This window comes from Rhinolophus hipposideros (genome assembly GCF_964194185.1).
Source record: "Rhinolophus hipposideros genome assembly, chromosome: 11".
NCBI lineage: Eukaryota > Metazoa > Chordata > Mammalia > Chiroptera > Rhinolophidae > Rhinolophus > Rhinolophus hipposideros.
Genome location: NC_138057.1, coordinates 65,880,995 through 65,896,614, shown reverse-complemented (window position 1 = coordinate 65,896,614; position 15,620 = coordinate 65,880,995). Strand labels below are relative to the sequence as shown.

General features: G+C 50.1%; 1 protein-coding gene across 3 annotated transcripts in view; it reads right to left on the bottom strand.

The window, feature by feature from the left end:
• Positions 1-15,620, bottom strand: part of COL27A1 (collagen type XXVII alpha 1 chain) — a 134,679-nt gene that overhangs the window by 103,433 nt on the left and 15,626 nt on the right. For all 3 annotated transcript variants that reach the window (XM_081067127.1, XM_081067126.1, XM_081067128.1), the window contains exons 4-5: positions 10,269-10,322; positions 6,232-6,285 (exon numbers count right to left, since the gene is read on the bottom strand). In XM_081067127.1, the coding sequence (XP_080923253.1) occupies positions 6,232-6,285; positions 10,269-10,322 (108 nt within the window). The remainder of the gene's footprint in view (positions 1-6,231; positions 6,286-10,268; positions 10,323-15,620) is intronic.

Sequence of the window (15,620 nt, the reverse complement as noted above, 5' to 3'; positions counted from 1 at the left end):
CCAGCTTCCCAGATTTCTTGGCAAAAAGCCAGTAAGATATAAGACGTGACAAATGGGAGAGGTGGTTTGGCCAACTTTAATTAATTCCCACTTGGTTAATCCTGACTCAGTCACTCTTCACAAGAAATCATTGCATTCTGAACTGGACAGGGCCTTAAAGAGGGAAAGGAACCGCCTTCCACTGCCCACTTACTCTGCACCCAATGCTGTGCCCGGCCCACCCTAGGCAGCAACTCCATTAGTCCTCTTAACACCCATTTGATGGAACTCAGGACCAAGAGCAGGGTTCAGACCAGGGTTCAGAGAGGCTGAGTCACAGTCTGGGGTGAAACATAGGTAAGAGGCAAGGTCCTACCAGGTCTGACTCACCCCTGGTCTGTCTGAGTTCACAGCTCTCATTTACAAATAAGCCTGGGTACTTCTGCCACACCCTCTAGCCTCTCCAGGCTGAAGGGCAACCCCTCCCGGCTAGAACTCCAACTCTCCTTCCACCCGAGCCCCTCAAGTCACTTCTTCAAAACCCGCCCTCAGGGATCTCACAGTCGCTGACCCTCACAGACGCTTTCCCACCCTGGACTGCTAACAAGCCTTTTATGTCCATGGTGCAAGGCCAGGCGCAGGGCTACCCAGGATTTCAGCAGCCAAAAAAGGACAGCAGCTTTCTCTACCCTACCCTTACCCACCTCGGTCTACAGCTGGTAAAGGAGCTGGGCCTAAAAAGCTTTCAGGGTGGGCCTCCATCTATCCTATTCTGTCATGTTATAAAAGGGGAAACTAAGATCCAAAGAGATGATGGTCTTGTTCCTTTGCAAGATAAGGATCCCGGGCATTTTGGTTGTTTATGGGTTTCTCTCTGCATTCTCAGCAGCAGCACAGTGCTTGGGAAGTATTCCTTGCCCAAGGACAACATCCATAAATACAGATCCTTATTGACCATCTACTAGAAGCCAAGTCGTATGATGACTATGGGGAATACCTCAGTGGAGAACAGGACACAGGGCTTGCCCATGGGGAACTGTCGAGGGAGAAACCAGAAGACAGGTAATGATAATAAGCACTACCATTTACTGCGTGCTCTTCTAAGCCCTCAACACATAAATCTATGAGGTAGCAACAATCGTTATTCCCATTTCACGGATGAGGAAACTAAGGCACAGAGAGGATAAATAACATGTCTGAGATCATAGAATTAGTAAAATGGATTTAGATTCAGGCAGTCTAGTTCCAGAGCCCAAGCTCTTTATATTTCAATATTCTGCAGGTGACACGTAGAGTCCAAGAGTAAGTGGGGAGAACTTGACCCAGACTGAGGGTAAATCCCTAATAGGACTTACAGCTAAGTTAAAGATGGAGGAAGACAAGGAAAGAGCCACTGAAGTTAAAGTTCAAGGAATGTTCCAGGTACCCTGGTCAGATGATGGTGTGACGTATGGGATGGAAAAGATATAATGTCTTCCCAGCCAGACTCCTACAAATTCCCCAGTAAGAGATATAAGGCATACATAAACTCTACTTAATTGTTTGTACCTTGCTGAGGACAAGAACCTGCTGGCCAGACCTCGCTCTCCAGCCACGAGTCTGTGTGACCTTGGACAAGCGCCTTTCCCTTTCTGTGTAGGGAACAGTAGACTCTGTCTGGACTAGTTAACAGAGCATTATGGAACTAGAAGATAGATGGGAAGGTAGATCTTAACCATAAACGTTATAAATGTAGCGGGAACGGGATCTATAAGCTCCTTTCCTGAAGGCGGGGTGGGGAGGTGGAGAGAATAGCAGGCTCTGGGTCAGTGAGGCCTAGAGAAGGGCTGAGGCAACGGAGGAACAAATCACAAAGGACTGGGAAATGCTGGGCCAGTCTCTGTGCAAGTTCTCTCTGACCCTGAACACCCAGCACAGGGCCTGGCCCAGAGGAGGCATCAAAAAATATTTCACAACTAAGCAAATGAATGAATGGAGTCCCCAGAGACAACTCTGGGTCAGATCTGGCCCCAGCCCTCGAATATCCTCTAAAGAGTGACTGGGTGTCTCATGATCACTTCTATTGCCTGTGTTTAGAAGTTCTGGCCCACGCAATAAGGCAGGAAAATAAGACCCCTACACTTTCGAGGAAAAGAAGACAAAAGTATGCCCTTCTTTGCAAACAATAGGAGTGACTGTCTAGAAAATCCATGAGAACTAATTGAAATAATGTTCGAATTAATAATTCTGTGAAGGGCATGGCTATAAAATAAACACAAAAAGGACAAAAATACAAAAGTCAACAGTTCTATTCAATAGCTGAGAGCCAGCTAGAAAAATATAATGAGGAAAATATTCCATTCATAACAGCAACAATAATATAAAATTTCTAAGTATAGGCTTAATAAGAACTGTGCAGGGCTTGTGCAATAAAAGCTATAAAAGTTTACTAAGAAACATTTAAAACACTGAACCAAATGGGAAGACTTAATATTTTAAAGATGCTAATTCTTCACAAATTAATATACACATTTAATACAATTCCAATAAAACCCCAAGAGAGTTTTTAAAAGGAAATTATTAAGACGGGCATAAATATATCTGACAGAATAAATAGACAGAAATACTTTGAAAGAACATGAGTTGGAAGACACACAGTATAAAGATAATAAATGTCATAATATAAAATAGTATTTTACTAACATAAAAAATACAAACAGCAATGAAACATTTGAAAGGCCTGAAATACACCCTGATCTATCATGTAGTAATCAGTGGAGGAAACGTTATGTAATAAATGGTTAACAATTGTAGGGAAAGTAAAATCAGAGCCCTACCTCATATCACCCCTCCCTTGAAGATTAATTCCAGATGGTTTAAAGCTTTTGTGTACAAATGATATTATGAAATGACTAGAAATATACGTGAATACCTATTATTATTAGTGCAAAAAAAAATAGATAACACTTCGATTTGTGAAAATCATCATGAATACTCTTTAACAGGTAAACAATAAACTGATTTGTAAGGTAGATGAAGTCTTAATAACTTTAATATATAAACATAAATAATGTTTTACAAATCAAGAACAAACGACAACATCCTATCCCCCAAAATAAACAAACCCATAAATGGTGGAATACAAATGGAAAGCACAGAAGAAAAGCACTCTCACAGATGATCAATGAAGTGAAGTGAAAACAATAAGGAATTATCTTTTTAAAATATCTTCCTCTAATTTGCAGCCTGAATCGTTTCAATCTTTCTAGACAGCAATTGTTAATAAAATAACAGCTAAACATTTATAACAGCACTTATGTGCAAGGATATTTTAAGTCACTCATATATATGTATGCATGCATGTATGTGTATACACACATATATCTATATCTATATACATGTTGATTAATATATATTGTTTAATCCACAGAGAAAGGTCAGAGAGCTGTGGAGCTGAATTGCGTTTTGGCTAAAAGTACGGGTTTTGAAATCAGACAGTAGAGGTTCAAATCTTGTTTCTGCCACATTTTAGAAATGTGACCCTGGACAAGTTACTCAGCCACTTTGGACCTTAGTTTTCTCATCTGTCAAATGGAGTAATGACACCTGCCCTGCAAAGTCCCACATGGGATACTAAAAATGCACGGCGTGCTGATCACTGGGCAAGGTCCCTGTAGCAGACTAGATGTCTTCTTGATACTTTCTAGACTTTTCCACATTTTCCTTAAAGAGCATGTCCTACTCAGAGGAAGGGGAAAGGACGGCTGGGGTGCAAGGCCTGGGAACCCTGTCAGGCTGTTTCCAGCTCAGCTCCCACCAGCTCTCCTAGCAGTCACCTAGGTCGCCCAGCGTGCCCTGTTCCACCTGCCTGTCCTGCCCCAGTGCCCAAGAGCCCATAACAACACTGAGCAATTCACTGCAAATTGAGTGGACCCCACCAGGGGTGGAACAGCTGGCTGCCAAGAAGACTGAGGCCAGGAGCTTCATCGCCCCACGTGGACAGTACTGGTTTTCTGGCATAGCTGGAGTCATGCCTGCCTCTGGCCCAGAACTCCTCATCGGCACCAGGGCCCTGCATTCCACCTGCCCGGCACCATGGGCCAACATTACATCCCTATCAGAGCAGCTCTACACCTCCCACTGGCCAGCCTCACCCTACTGGCCACCAGCCAGGCCCTGCTTCTCAAGCTACCTGAGTGGCCCTCCCAGACTTCATCTGATCATGTTGCCTTTGCTGAAAACCTTTGTATATATTTCTACTGCTCTCTGGACATAGTTCAAAAGTCTTACCACCACCCACAGGTCTGCTGCCCTCCCCAGCCTCCTCCTGCCCCTTTGCCCAGTCACCTGCAGCACTTTAGACCTCAGCTCAACCTTCCCACCCTCCAGGAAGACTGGCCTCACCTCCCAGACCAGATATGCGTGTTCCTGAGCAAACCTAGCCATTCAAAAAAGCAGCTGATTCTCACCATCTTGATGTACCTCATGACCTGGGAGAACTGAGACCTGTGCAAAGCGGAAGTCTCCAAAGAAGGCCCCTTCAAAAGTCTTACCACCACCCATCCTGGGAGCATGTCCTCCCAGGGGACAGTCCTGCTGCCATCTCCTAGACAGTGTCTTAAGCTGCCAGAGCCTCAGTTTCCCCATCTGTAAATGGGTACAGTATTTCCACCCATCTATTAGGTCTTTGCAGAGATCAAATGAGATAAGATACATAAAGGGCACGCATAGTACCCAGGACACTGTAAGGGTCCAATATATGGTAGGTTATTATCATCAGTGTTTGCCTTGTGAAAACACTTCCAGGCAGCTGCTGGGCACTGGGTACCTGAGGCCTCTGTGCTCGCCTTCCGAGGAAGAACCCCAGCCCAGCCCTGGCTGTGGAGTCATGGACCTACAGGGACTGAGGCCGGTGCGCCTGCATCAGCATTCTGGTGCCATAGATTGACATATCCAGGGCTACCTATGTATGACCTTTGTCCCAAACTGCCAGACAAGCTGGTGGACCAGAAGAGCTCTGCTCCAGGAGTCAGGACTGGCCTTTGGAGTCTGTTCATCCGTCACTCACTGCCTGACCTGGGACCAGTAGATTAATGGCTTTCCTTAAGTCACTGAACCTGGGGCCTGAGCCAATCAAAGCCTGGGGTGCTTTTCACTTGGTTACCCCACAGGTTGGGCTGGACGTCCCCCTACCCAGGAATCCCTCTGCCCTTCCTGGCCTGCCCCACGCTCTGTCACTGAGCTCTTGGCTTCCCTGACCTTGCACCTTCCCGCTCCTCCTCCTATTTCTCCAGCCATTCCTCAAGACTTCTCCCTGTGAGAAGTCTTGCTGGCCCGGCACTCCTCTTAGCATCCTTGCTTCTTGTTCCATGCACCGTCCTGGACAGCCCTGTTTTCTGCCCGAGCCCCCGGAGCAGACAGGAGCTCTGGGGCAGGACTTGCCCCACAGTCATCAGAGCACCAGCCACTCTGTGCTCTCAGCTGAAAGTTAAGTGGGGACTGCCCAGAAGGTTCTCTGTGCCGGCCACCCCTCAAGGCTCGATCTCCAGCTCAGAGCTCTCCTAAGTTTCCGAATGTCTGTCCAGGAATCATCTCTATCTGGCTGGGCGACAAGTTCCCAAATGCAGTGTCATCTTATTCCTTCTCCAGGGTTCCCAGGTTCAGTTACCCAGGCTAATGCTGGAAAGTTGCCACCTCTCACCTCTCGTCCATCATTGAGTCTTCTCTACCTCCACATTGTGAATGCACCCACCTCTCCGCCTCCCACAACTCAGTTAGCCCAGGCTAGCCTCATCTCTTCCCTGGATCACCAGGGCTCCCTGTTTCCACTCTGCCATCTCCAGACCATCCTCCACATGGCTTTCAGTGATCTTCCTCATACACGATCTTTCTGTGTCCCTCCCCTGCTAAAAACTTGACATGCCTCCCCAGGGTTCATCTGAGAACCCAGTAAACCTCACGTCACGAGTGGGACCTTCAAGGCCCTCCCTATTTAGCATCAAATGACCTTTTGTTCTACTCCCTTTGAGGGCTCTGGATTCCAGCTGCCCTCACACCCCCCCCACCCTGCCCCCACTCCCTCCCAACCGGAAGCTAAACTCCTAACTCTTCACTGTCCCCAGTCCAGCATGGAGCTTGGCACCTGAGAGATGCTGAGGGAATGCCTGTGGCGTGGTGTGAATCCTTGGTACCACTCTGCAAACCTCCCACCAGGAGCCGCTAGGAAGCACTCTAAACATGGCCCTATCTCTAGACCCCACGGCAAATACTCACTTTGGCTCCAGGAGGTCCGGGTAGGCCTGGATTTCCATAAGGCCCCGGAGGACCCTGAAAGGGAAAGGAAACAAAGAAGTGAGGGAAAATAGGGACCATTACACTTCCTATAGCAGTGCTGGCAGGTTCCTTCCATCGGCTGAGTCTTCCCTCTAGCCAACTCTGAGTAGTATTGTGATGGCAGCCCTCTTTTAAGGAGGATCCCCTGGATGCATTACCCCACTTTCATGCATTATCTCATTTTTATCCATTCACCCACAAGGTAGGTGCTGTCACTATTCCTATCTTGAATAGGAGAAAGCTGGTGTTCAAAAAAGTTTATAATTTTTCAGGTCACCCAGCTGCTAAGGGACAGAGCTACAGCTCAACCTCAGATGTGTGACATCAGAGCACAAGCCCTTAACAGCTAAATTTTACCGCCTTTCCACACTCTCTCCAGCTGGCTCCGTCAGCCCTTCCCAGCTGGCTTCCTCAGGCTCAAAGCACACGCAGCTATTTGCTTCCTTACTCCGTGCCTGCTACTTTCTCCTTTCATCACCTTTGCTGTTCCCATCATCTGTCGTGCCGTTCCCAACCATCCCCTACAGCTGAAACCCACCCCATCCTTCAAGATCTGGCTCAAATGCTACCTCCTCCAGGGAACCTTTGGGGACTCCTGCCTAAAAGAAACTCTCCACCCTTATGACTCCAGCGGGACTGTGGTATGACCCTTTGGAGTTGCGAGTTCAATGAAGGGAACGCTTGGCCTCTTCTGAAAAAAGGCACAGGCCTCCTATGGCCACAACACAGAGTCAGAGCTCGCCTTTGTATTCCTACAGGCTCTGAGCTTACAGCGTCCTCCAGGGTCCATGGAGCAGCCGGTAAGACTGGGCCCAGAGAGTCAAAGAGTCTTGGCCAACGTCACACAGTAGAGTAGTGGCCAAGCAAGGGCCAGAACAAGGGCCTCAAGGGCTTCAAGTCCAGGGCTGATTCATGGCATTGGGTTTTCCCAGGACATATCTGAATCTGCTACAACAGCTGGGTCCAGTTATGTCCACTTTCTCCAGCAAGGGCTCTGAATTACAGCCTTGCAGCCAAGTAGTATAAACAGAGCCCCAAGAATTGGGTAATTCCTGAGGGTCTTCGTCCAGTAGGAATAATCTGAGGCAGTGGGGATAGGGAGAGGCACCTCAAAATGCCCTGTGGTGCCCTCCGCTACACCAGCTTCCAGACGTAGTGCCCTTGTCCCTGGCCCTTCTTGACCCATCTGGCTAACTGTGTATTAACTTGCTGCCTTCCTCCCTCTCTGAGGCCAATTTTCCAGCTGCAGCCTGTCACTTTTCAACCCAGGCATCTCCCTCTTCCTCGATGCCTGAACTGAGGCCCTCCCCTTCTCTGAAAACATCTAGAAAGAACAGTGTTCAGAAGCTCACTCAGCCTGAGGTATTTATAACAGTGTCATGGGTGACTCTCCCTCTAAAATAATCAGCCATACAGCCCCTCCTAACTTCCCACCAAAAGTGTTGTCTGCTGACACAGGGCTGTAACCCAAAAGTGTCAAGACCTAGAACCACGTCTGCGCCTCCCCTCTGCCTGCCTCAGTCTCCCCATCTGTCCTATGAATGACTGGGACTCAGTGGTCTCTAAGGAATCTGGACAACCTCAGATTCCTAGGGTCTAATTTCAGAGCTCAGCCTGAATTAGGCAAAGTTCGGGCGGGGGTGTTTGAGGAGAGGCCCAACCAGCACCCCAGAACCAGGCATGGGCTATGAGAGTTTAAGGGTAGCCACTTCCCCCCAGCTACCCCAAAGATGGTGGGGCGGAGCACTCAGCTACCCCATTGGCAGCTCGTGAAGGTGGGGGCTTCCTGCTTCCCTGCCCCCACCTCCCCACCCCTCTCTAGCCACTGCCTTGTAGAGAAATGAAGCACATAGTTGAGTGGGAGCCAAGCAGACCAATTCTATAAATGTTGTAGCCCAGAAAGGCGGGTGGGGGAAGGGCCCAGGGATTCCCCAGTGTCCCTCGATGGGCAACGGGTGGCGGGAGTATATGGAGGTGGGAAGGGGCATGCCACTGACTTCAGGTGAGGTCCTCCCCCTGCCTGAGCCCCAGAGCCATCTGTGCAGAGAGGAACTGGGATTACTTAATCCCAGCATTCCATTATCTTTGGATTTTTATGATCTATGGAATTTCCAGTCTAGAAAACAGGATGATGCATGGGGGGGGAAAGGGGTGGGGAGGGGTGGCGGCCCACAAAGAGACTGAGATGGATGTCAGGACAGGCTTTCACTCACTCAGGAAATTTCAGAGCTGGGGGGAACCTTGAGAATGTCTTACCATGATCACATGTTTTACAGGTGGGGAAACTGAGGCCCAGAGAGGAGAAGGAATTTGGCTGAGACAACACAGCGTCTTGGTGGAAATGTTCTTGACTCACAGACCAAAACTCATCAGCAAACATTTGCTCAGCACCTGCTGCACACAGGGCACTCTGCTATCATCGGGTAAGCAAAAGAAGTTAGCAGGGCCTGTCTCTGGCCCGGAGGGGCTCAGCCGAGGAGACAAAAATTAGCACTTAGATGGTTAAGACCACAGGCTCTGCAGTCAGGCTGTCTGGGTTCAGTCTGGCTCTGGCATTTACTCTATGTTACACTTTACGCAAAGTTACCTACACTTTCTGAGCCTCAGTTTCTTCGCCTATAAAATAAGGATAATATGGGAACCTAGTTCTCAGGATGGCTGGGAAGATGGAATGAGATCATGCATGTGTAGCGCAGTAAACAGAGTTCAGCGGTTGATAGGAGTTTTAGAAATTGATCCGTGCCACGCAGAGGGGCAGAGAAAGTCCTGCAGGAGCTCCGCAAAGGAAGTGGTCATCAGCAAAGGAGCTGGCATTTGATCTGAGCTGTGGATGGAGGAGGACTACAGAAGAGGGTATGCCATTTGTAGAGGACGGCCTGAGCAACAGTCGGGGGCTGGAGGGCTCAGGCGTGCGGGAGCACAGGCCGAGGGCATGGCCCTGCCATGTGAGCTCAAAGGGCTTTATCCTGGTCCCAGAGCACAAGGCCCTGTGGCCAGCAGTGTCCCTGACACCTCTGTGGTCCCCAGCTCTGGGCATATGCTCCATGGAGATTCTGAAGCCAGGAGGAAATGCCACTGCAGACAGCAGATTCCAGAGCCCTGGGCCCAGGGAGCACTGGGCCAGGTCTGAAGGGGAGCTAGGGCTCGAGTAATTGCATAACCAGAACCATCCGCTGGGTTCAGAGCTAAAAATATGCCCCAGGCAGCTATCTCTGCCAGGGCCTCACCAGGCACCCAGCGTGGGAAAGGCTGATTCAGCCTGGGCACAGATGTTAGGCGCCGTGGGTCTGAGTCCCCTTGGGAAAAGGGCAGAGTTCCCTCTAAGAGGGAGGGGTCCCAGCATATAGTTAAGAGTCTGGGTTCCAGTCTTGGCTCTGCCATTTATTGAACGCTTGGTTTCTTCATCCCTAAAATGAGAATGATCATAAGTGATCATACTGACCCATGGGGGTTTCCCGCAGGAGCTGTTTTTCACCCAGAGACTCACACTAGCTCACACCAGCCACTGCAGCTTTGCCAAGCCACCCTTCAGCTTCTAGTTGAACTTCTCAGCACAGAGAGCTCACTCCCTCCCTGGCCTGGTCTGACCAGTTGCCTATGTCACCACCCCTACTCCAGGATGGTCCTGAAGAGATGGGAAGATGGATGTAAGGGTCATGTCTTTCTAAGTCAGTATTTTCCTGGACAAACACCAAGGCCCATCAGCTCAGAGATATGGTCTGCAAAAACCACTTCTCCACCCCAGGTTGTCTGCAGTGGACAACTGAGGCCCTGCGGGAGGTCATAGCTGTTCCATGTCTGGCCATACAATGCCTTTAAGATCCCTAAGTCCACGCCCATGGACGAAGTGGAAAATGAATGTCACAGAGGGGCAGGGAACAACTTGAGGAAGCATAGCAAAACTGGAACTGGAGGGCCAGCGGGATGCAGGCCAGAGAGCCAACCAAAGCTCCAAAGGATGGTGTGTGATCACTTACCCGAGGCCCCCGCATACCGGGGGCTCCAGGGAGCCCAGGCAGCCCAGGGGGACCCTGAAGAAAAAGCAAGACAGCGTCAGTGCCAAGTGGCAGTAGAGAATATGTTCAAGCATTCATTCAACAAACCTGTCTAGAGCTTGTTGGGGTAGCTGTGCATGGAACTCCCATGGCTAAAAAGAGGAGTTCCCTGAGATTCCTGCCTGAGGAACTTATGCTCTTTGGGGCTTTCAGGCCTTTGCAGCTGCTATTTCTCAGTCTCTGAAGCTCTCATCTTTTATTACTCAGCTAACTTAGTGTATCACCTCCTCCAGGAAGCCCTCCCTGATCTCTCCTCCAATTTGGGCCAAGTCCCGCTCTCTCCCTCTACTTTAAAGGCCTCTATATTATTCACCAAATTGTCTGCTTAGAAGCCTGTCTCTCGCACCAGACCATGGTCTCCTCAAAGGAAATAATGGAATATGAATCATCTCTCTCTCCCCAGGGCTCAGCCAAATATTTGATAAAATAAAATAGCAAGAGACCTCGGAGCTCAGCCAAGTTCTCTGCAGAGCCAGAGCAGAGAAAGGACTTGTCCAAGGTTACACCAAGCATCTTTGCACCACAGAAATGCAGTGTAGTATAAAGGGCACAAGCATCAGACAAGCCTGGGTTCAAATCCCAGTGCTGCCACTTACCAGCTGGGTTTGGGCAAGTTCCTCAACCATCCTGTGCCTATAAAATGGGGACAATAATACCTTCTTCGCAGTATTATGGGTAGGATGAAATGAGTGACAGTAAATGCGTAACACAGTGCCTCGTACGTAATCGTCACTCAAATGTTTCATCTATTCCAGTGGCCCAGCCTTTATCATCACTGCTCCCCAAGAATCTGTAACAGCCCCTTCATTTGTCTCCCGGCGCCCACCCTCTCCCTTCTCCAGTCCTCCACAGCCTGGTTCACCTTCCCAAGGCACTCTCCTGCTCAATAACATTTAATGGCTCCCCATTTCCCACAAGAGAATGGCCTAACCCTGCAATGTGGCATTCATGGAGCACCTGTCTGGCCTTACCTCTCTTCCCTTCACACAGGAAGGGAAGCAGACAAACAGACTTACTAAACTGTGGGCTGACCTTTGTTCAAATCTTGGTTTTGCCACTGAATAGTTGGAGACTTTGTGCAAGCCCTTCAGCCTGTCTGTTCTCCGCTGCTCCCCTTTACAATGGGTTCAATAGCTACTGTCCCATCTATCCCAAGGAGTAAATGACAATTAACCAAGTGCCTGATCTGAAGAACTGAACACAGAGCCTTAGAAGCCAGGCTTTCGAGGATGTGTGAGGCCTGGGGAATTCATTTGTTTCAAATAACCATCAATGAGATTCCAGGTTTCCTGCCCAGACTTAAAATCAGTGTTGAAAACCCAGTACAGTTTGGCTGGTAATTAATCCAGACCTCACGCTGGGCAGCCTCGGTTCACAGTTCTGGCCTGTGAACACCACGTGCTTGCTCTTCCATGAATAACAATCAGAAGAGAGATCCAGACAGACAGATATGGGTACCAGCCCCGGAGGGAGGGAGGGAGGGAGGGGCACTGCTGCGTGACCTCAGACAAGTCCCAGCTACCTCTGAGCTTCTGGTACCACTGGCCAAATAGGCGGTTGTCTTCCTTTCATCCAGAGCCTGAAAGGCTGGAGGGACAGTCTCTAGTCCTACGTCCAGTTCTGCAGGATTGGGATCCAGGTCCAATCGACTTCCTGCTCCTCCGCGGGGAGCAGAAGACTACAGTGTAAGACCGAGGCCCTGGGTTCACACTGGGCATCCCCACTGACTAGCTGTGTGGCTTTGGGCAAGTGACTTCCAGTCTCCAAGTCTTCATTCTTTAACTATGAAACAAGGATATAATAGCACCTCGCTGACAGATAACCTATAAAAAGTGCTAATTCTAGTGCCTGGCACACAGTGAATGTTCAAAAAGTTAGCTGTTGTGCCTGTTAAGCAAGCTGCTGGAAACTCCCCAGCTCTAGATTCTAACTCACCCTCCTCGACATCTGTTTTTCAGGAAGAGTAAAATATTTCCCTTCCTCGAAGGCCCTCCGTGGCCCTCTTCTTTCATGTGACCCAGAATTAAAGGGCAAAGCAGAGGCTAAAGCTAAGTATTATAGTAGGTATAGTTGTCATTCCTACGCCCATTTAATAGATGAGAAATCAAAGAGACGTTCAGCAAGAGCACAGTGATTTGCCCAAAGCTGCAGAGCTAACAGGCAGAGCCTGGATTCAGCCCAAGACCATTGGACTTGTTCTCCTACCCTGCGCAACTTCCACACAGAAACTCGTGGCCAGATGTATTCTGACTAGCTGCGCAACCTTGGATAACTCCTTTCCCTTCCGTGGGCATCTTTGAAATAAACATTCTGGAAGCTTCCCAACGTTGGCACTTCCTGAATTACAGGGTGGTAGCGACTTCCTCCTCTAGGTTATCGAGCAGGAGAAGAAAAGTGAGCTCATGCCCATCTCACAGAGAAGGAGGCCAAGGCCCAGAGGGGCGAGGGCTGGTGCAGGGCTCCAGGAAGGGACACTCTCTGTGGGTGTAGCTCCCTCATGGAAGATGGGAGGGCTGCCACTGCAGAGGCCTGGACACTCCCTCTTGGCATTTCTTCTGCCCCAGAAACGGGGACATCCAAGCTGGAGTCTGACCTCATCCACAACATCTGCAGAGCAGACTCTAAGTGCCAGCTGGGACCCATGGCTTGGCCTAGTGATGTCAGTCCATGGCCTGCCTCCTTGACATGGCAGCCCAGCCCCCAGCTGCAGGTCTAGCCAGCCCTCCTCGACCAACCTAAGCCAGGGCCGCCTAGCACCCAGCTGCAGCCACAGACCTGGCCCTTCCCCATTTAGTACTCACTTTGTTAGTGGGCGAGTGAGGGCAGGCACCCCCTCTTCCCTGATCTGAGACCCTGCCTGTTCTCCATGCAGTGGAAAAAAGCTGCCATTTCTTTCCAGGGCCCAACGCCTGAGCGGGTGACTCTGGAATGATTCACAAGGCCGGGGTGGGATTTTCCACTCCACGCTGCAAACAACGGGGCCTCTGAGAGGGCCCAGTGCTGAGGGGGAGGGAAGCAGGGGCCGAAAGACTGTCTGGGGGAGGTGGGTGAGGCCTGGGTTCAAGGCTCGTGCAAACAGAACCATGGAAACAACCAAGCCCCCACTCTGGGCTTCTCCCAAGGGTCCTGGCCTCTGATAGCCGGACCTAGGGAACCCCATTGCACGAAACAAGTCCACCCTTATGTCCAGCTGTAAGAGCCATCTGCCAAGCCTTGCAGAAAGAAGTAAGTCCTGGCTGGCATGGCTCCTGGTAGCAAGCAAGGAGAAGTTTCACAGGCCTAAAATCTGGGCGACTTGAGTCCAATCCTGAGTGTGCTGCTAACTGCCCACGTGACCCTTTGCAATGAATTTTCAGTCTCTGCACCTTTGCTCAGTGCCTGTAGCCTGATGGGGGGCAGGTAGGGGATCTCAAAGGGACCTCCCGTCTCTGACCACCTGAGCCCACAATTATTGCCAAGAATAGCCCACAGGATGCTGAGCCTTCCCCAGTCTCTCTCCTAGTGAAGGGCCTATTGGGACAGGGCTTCTTCATGGGGCCTTGGGCAAGTAACGTCATCTCCTGTGCCTTTGGGCATCCATTTGTCCAGCTGTAAAATGGGGATGTAATACTCATCTTCCAAGATAACGTGTGTGTGCTTGGTATTCTCCATTTGTCCCCGAGATCCACTCTGTGCCTTGGGAAGCTGACCTCTACAGGCTACATCCCCAGGCTTTCTTGCTCTCTGCTTCTGGCTGGGTTTGGCCAATGGGAGGCCACTGCAGAAGGAGAGAGTGGGCAGGGTATTTCTCTCCCTGCTCCCTCCCTGCTGTAAGGTAATTTGGCCCCAGCTCCTGTCATAGACCCCTGGTCAGGTGTTAACTCTCCTGGGTTCTGGTAATATCTTCCCCTACCCTTATACCTTTAAGTCGGACCCGAACCCTTGTGCTATGACAACCGCTGTTGATTCCTTTGATGCTGCCCGCAGCTCTGTAAATAGTCCCTTCCTTAAACTATCCTCAATTACCCTGTTCCTCTGAGAGGGCCCAGAGCTGGAGTCATTAGATACAGCACGCAAACTGCTTAGTACAGAGCCTGGCACACAGTAGGAGCTTAAAAGTGACATGATAAAGACAGAGCAAAACACTCCTCCATTCTCCTGGGTTCTAGGTGATACCGGTATAAGGGGTGAATTTCTCAAGATCTAGTCCCAGTTCCTAACTGCCAACAGTATGAAGATACTCCTGTGTCCACACCCTCCTGGTTTTCTTTGTGCAATAATGCCTGCACCTCAACCATCAGTCACAACAATCCACTGGGACTCAGGTTCTGAGGGTGCTTTACATCCCTCATCTCATTCAATCCACACAACAACCCTGGAAATGTAGATGATACCATATCCTCAATTTACAGAGGTAGAAACTGATGCTCAGAGAGGTTAAGCCACTTGTCAAAGGTCACACAGCACCTGACACCTACCAGGCACTTAATCAACTTTGTTGAAAGAAGGAAAGGATGGCTGGATAAGGGAATGGTTCAAACCCAGGTCATTCCAAATCTAAAGACTGTGGGCTTTTCCACTCTATGTGGCCTCCTTATCCCACCAGCAGCAGAGATCTGTGTAACCTCAAGGAGCCCTGCCTAGGAGTCAGAACAAGTTGTTTTTTGTAAGGATCAAATTCTTTCATTCACAGATAGTCACGGAGCATCTGCTCTGGGCCAGGCCCTCGGCCGGGTCTCCCCGAGGTGACGCCTGCAAACAGTACAAACCAGTGCAAATGCCAGCGGCCTGGTCATGAATAAAAAAGGCCTTGCCTTTCCTCCTCCCGGGTGTGGGGCTTCTGTGCAGCTTCTGTGCAGCTTCTGTGAACCGCAGTCTCCCTGCCCCTCCCCAGCCCGGGCCCAGCTCAGCTTTTCCATGCTCCCCCCGCTCCTGGGGCTCCCACAGAGCTCCCTTGCTCAGTGGTTACAACTCCTGGCAGGCTCAGGCCCAGAGCTCTGCCTCCGCCTCTGCCAGTCTATCTCGTGCCCCTCGAGAACCATGCAGAACCAGTCAGACACAGCCATGGCACCCCTCTCAGGCTTTGAAAGGTCCCACAGTCGTTTCTAAGGAGGGAGCGCTTCCAATACCGTGTCACAGAGCCCCAGGGAGAGGAAAAAAGTTCCCCATGTCACCCAGCAAGCTAGATCGCCAAGGCAGCCTTGGAGATCACCCAACTTGCTTCCTCACAAGAGCTGGGAGCTCCTATTGTCTTACATTCTGCAGAAACTGAGGCTGAAGCTGAGTCAGAGCCAC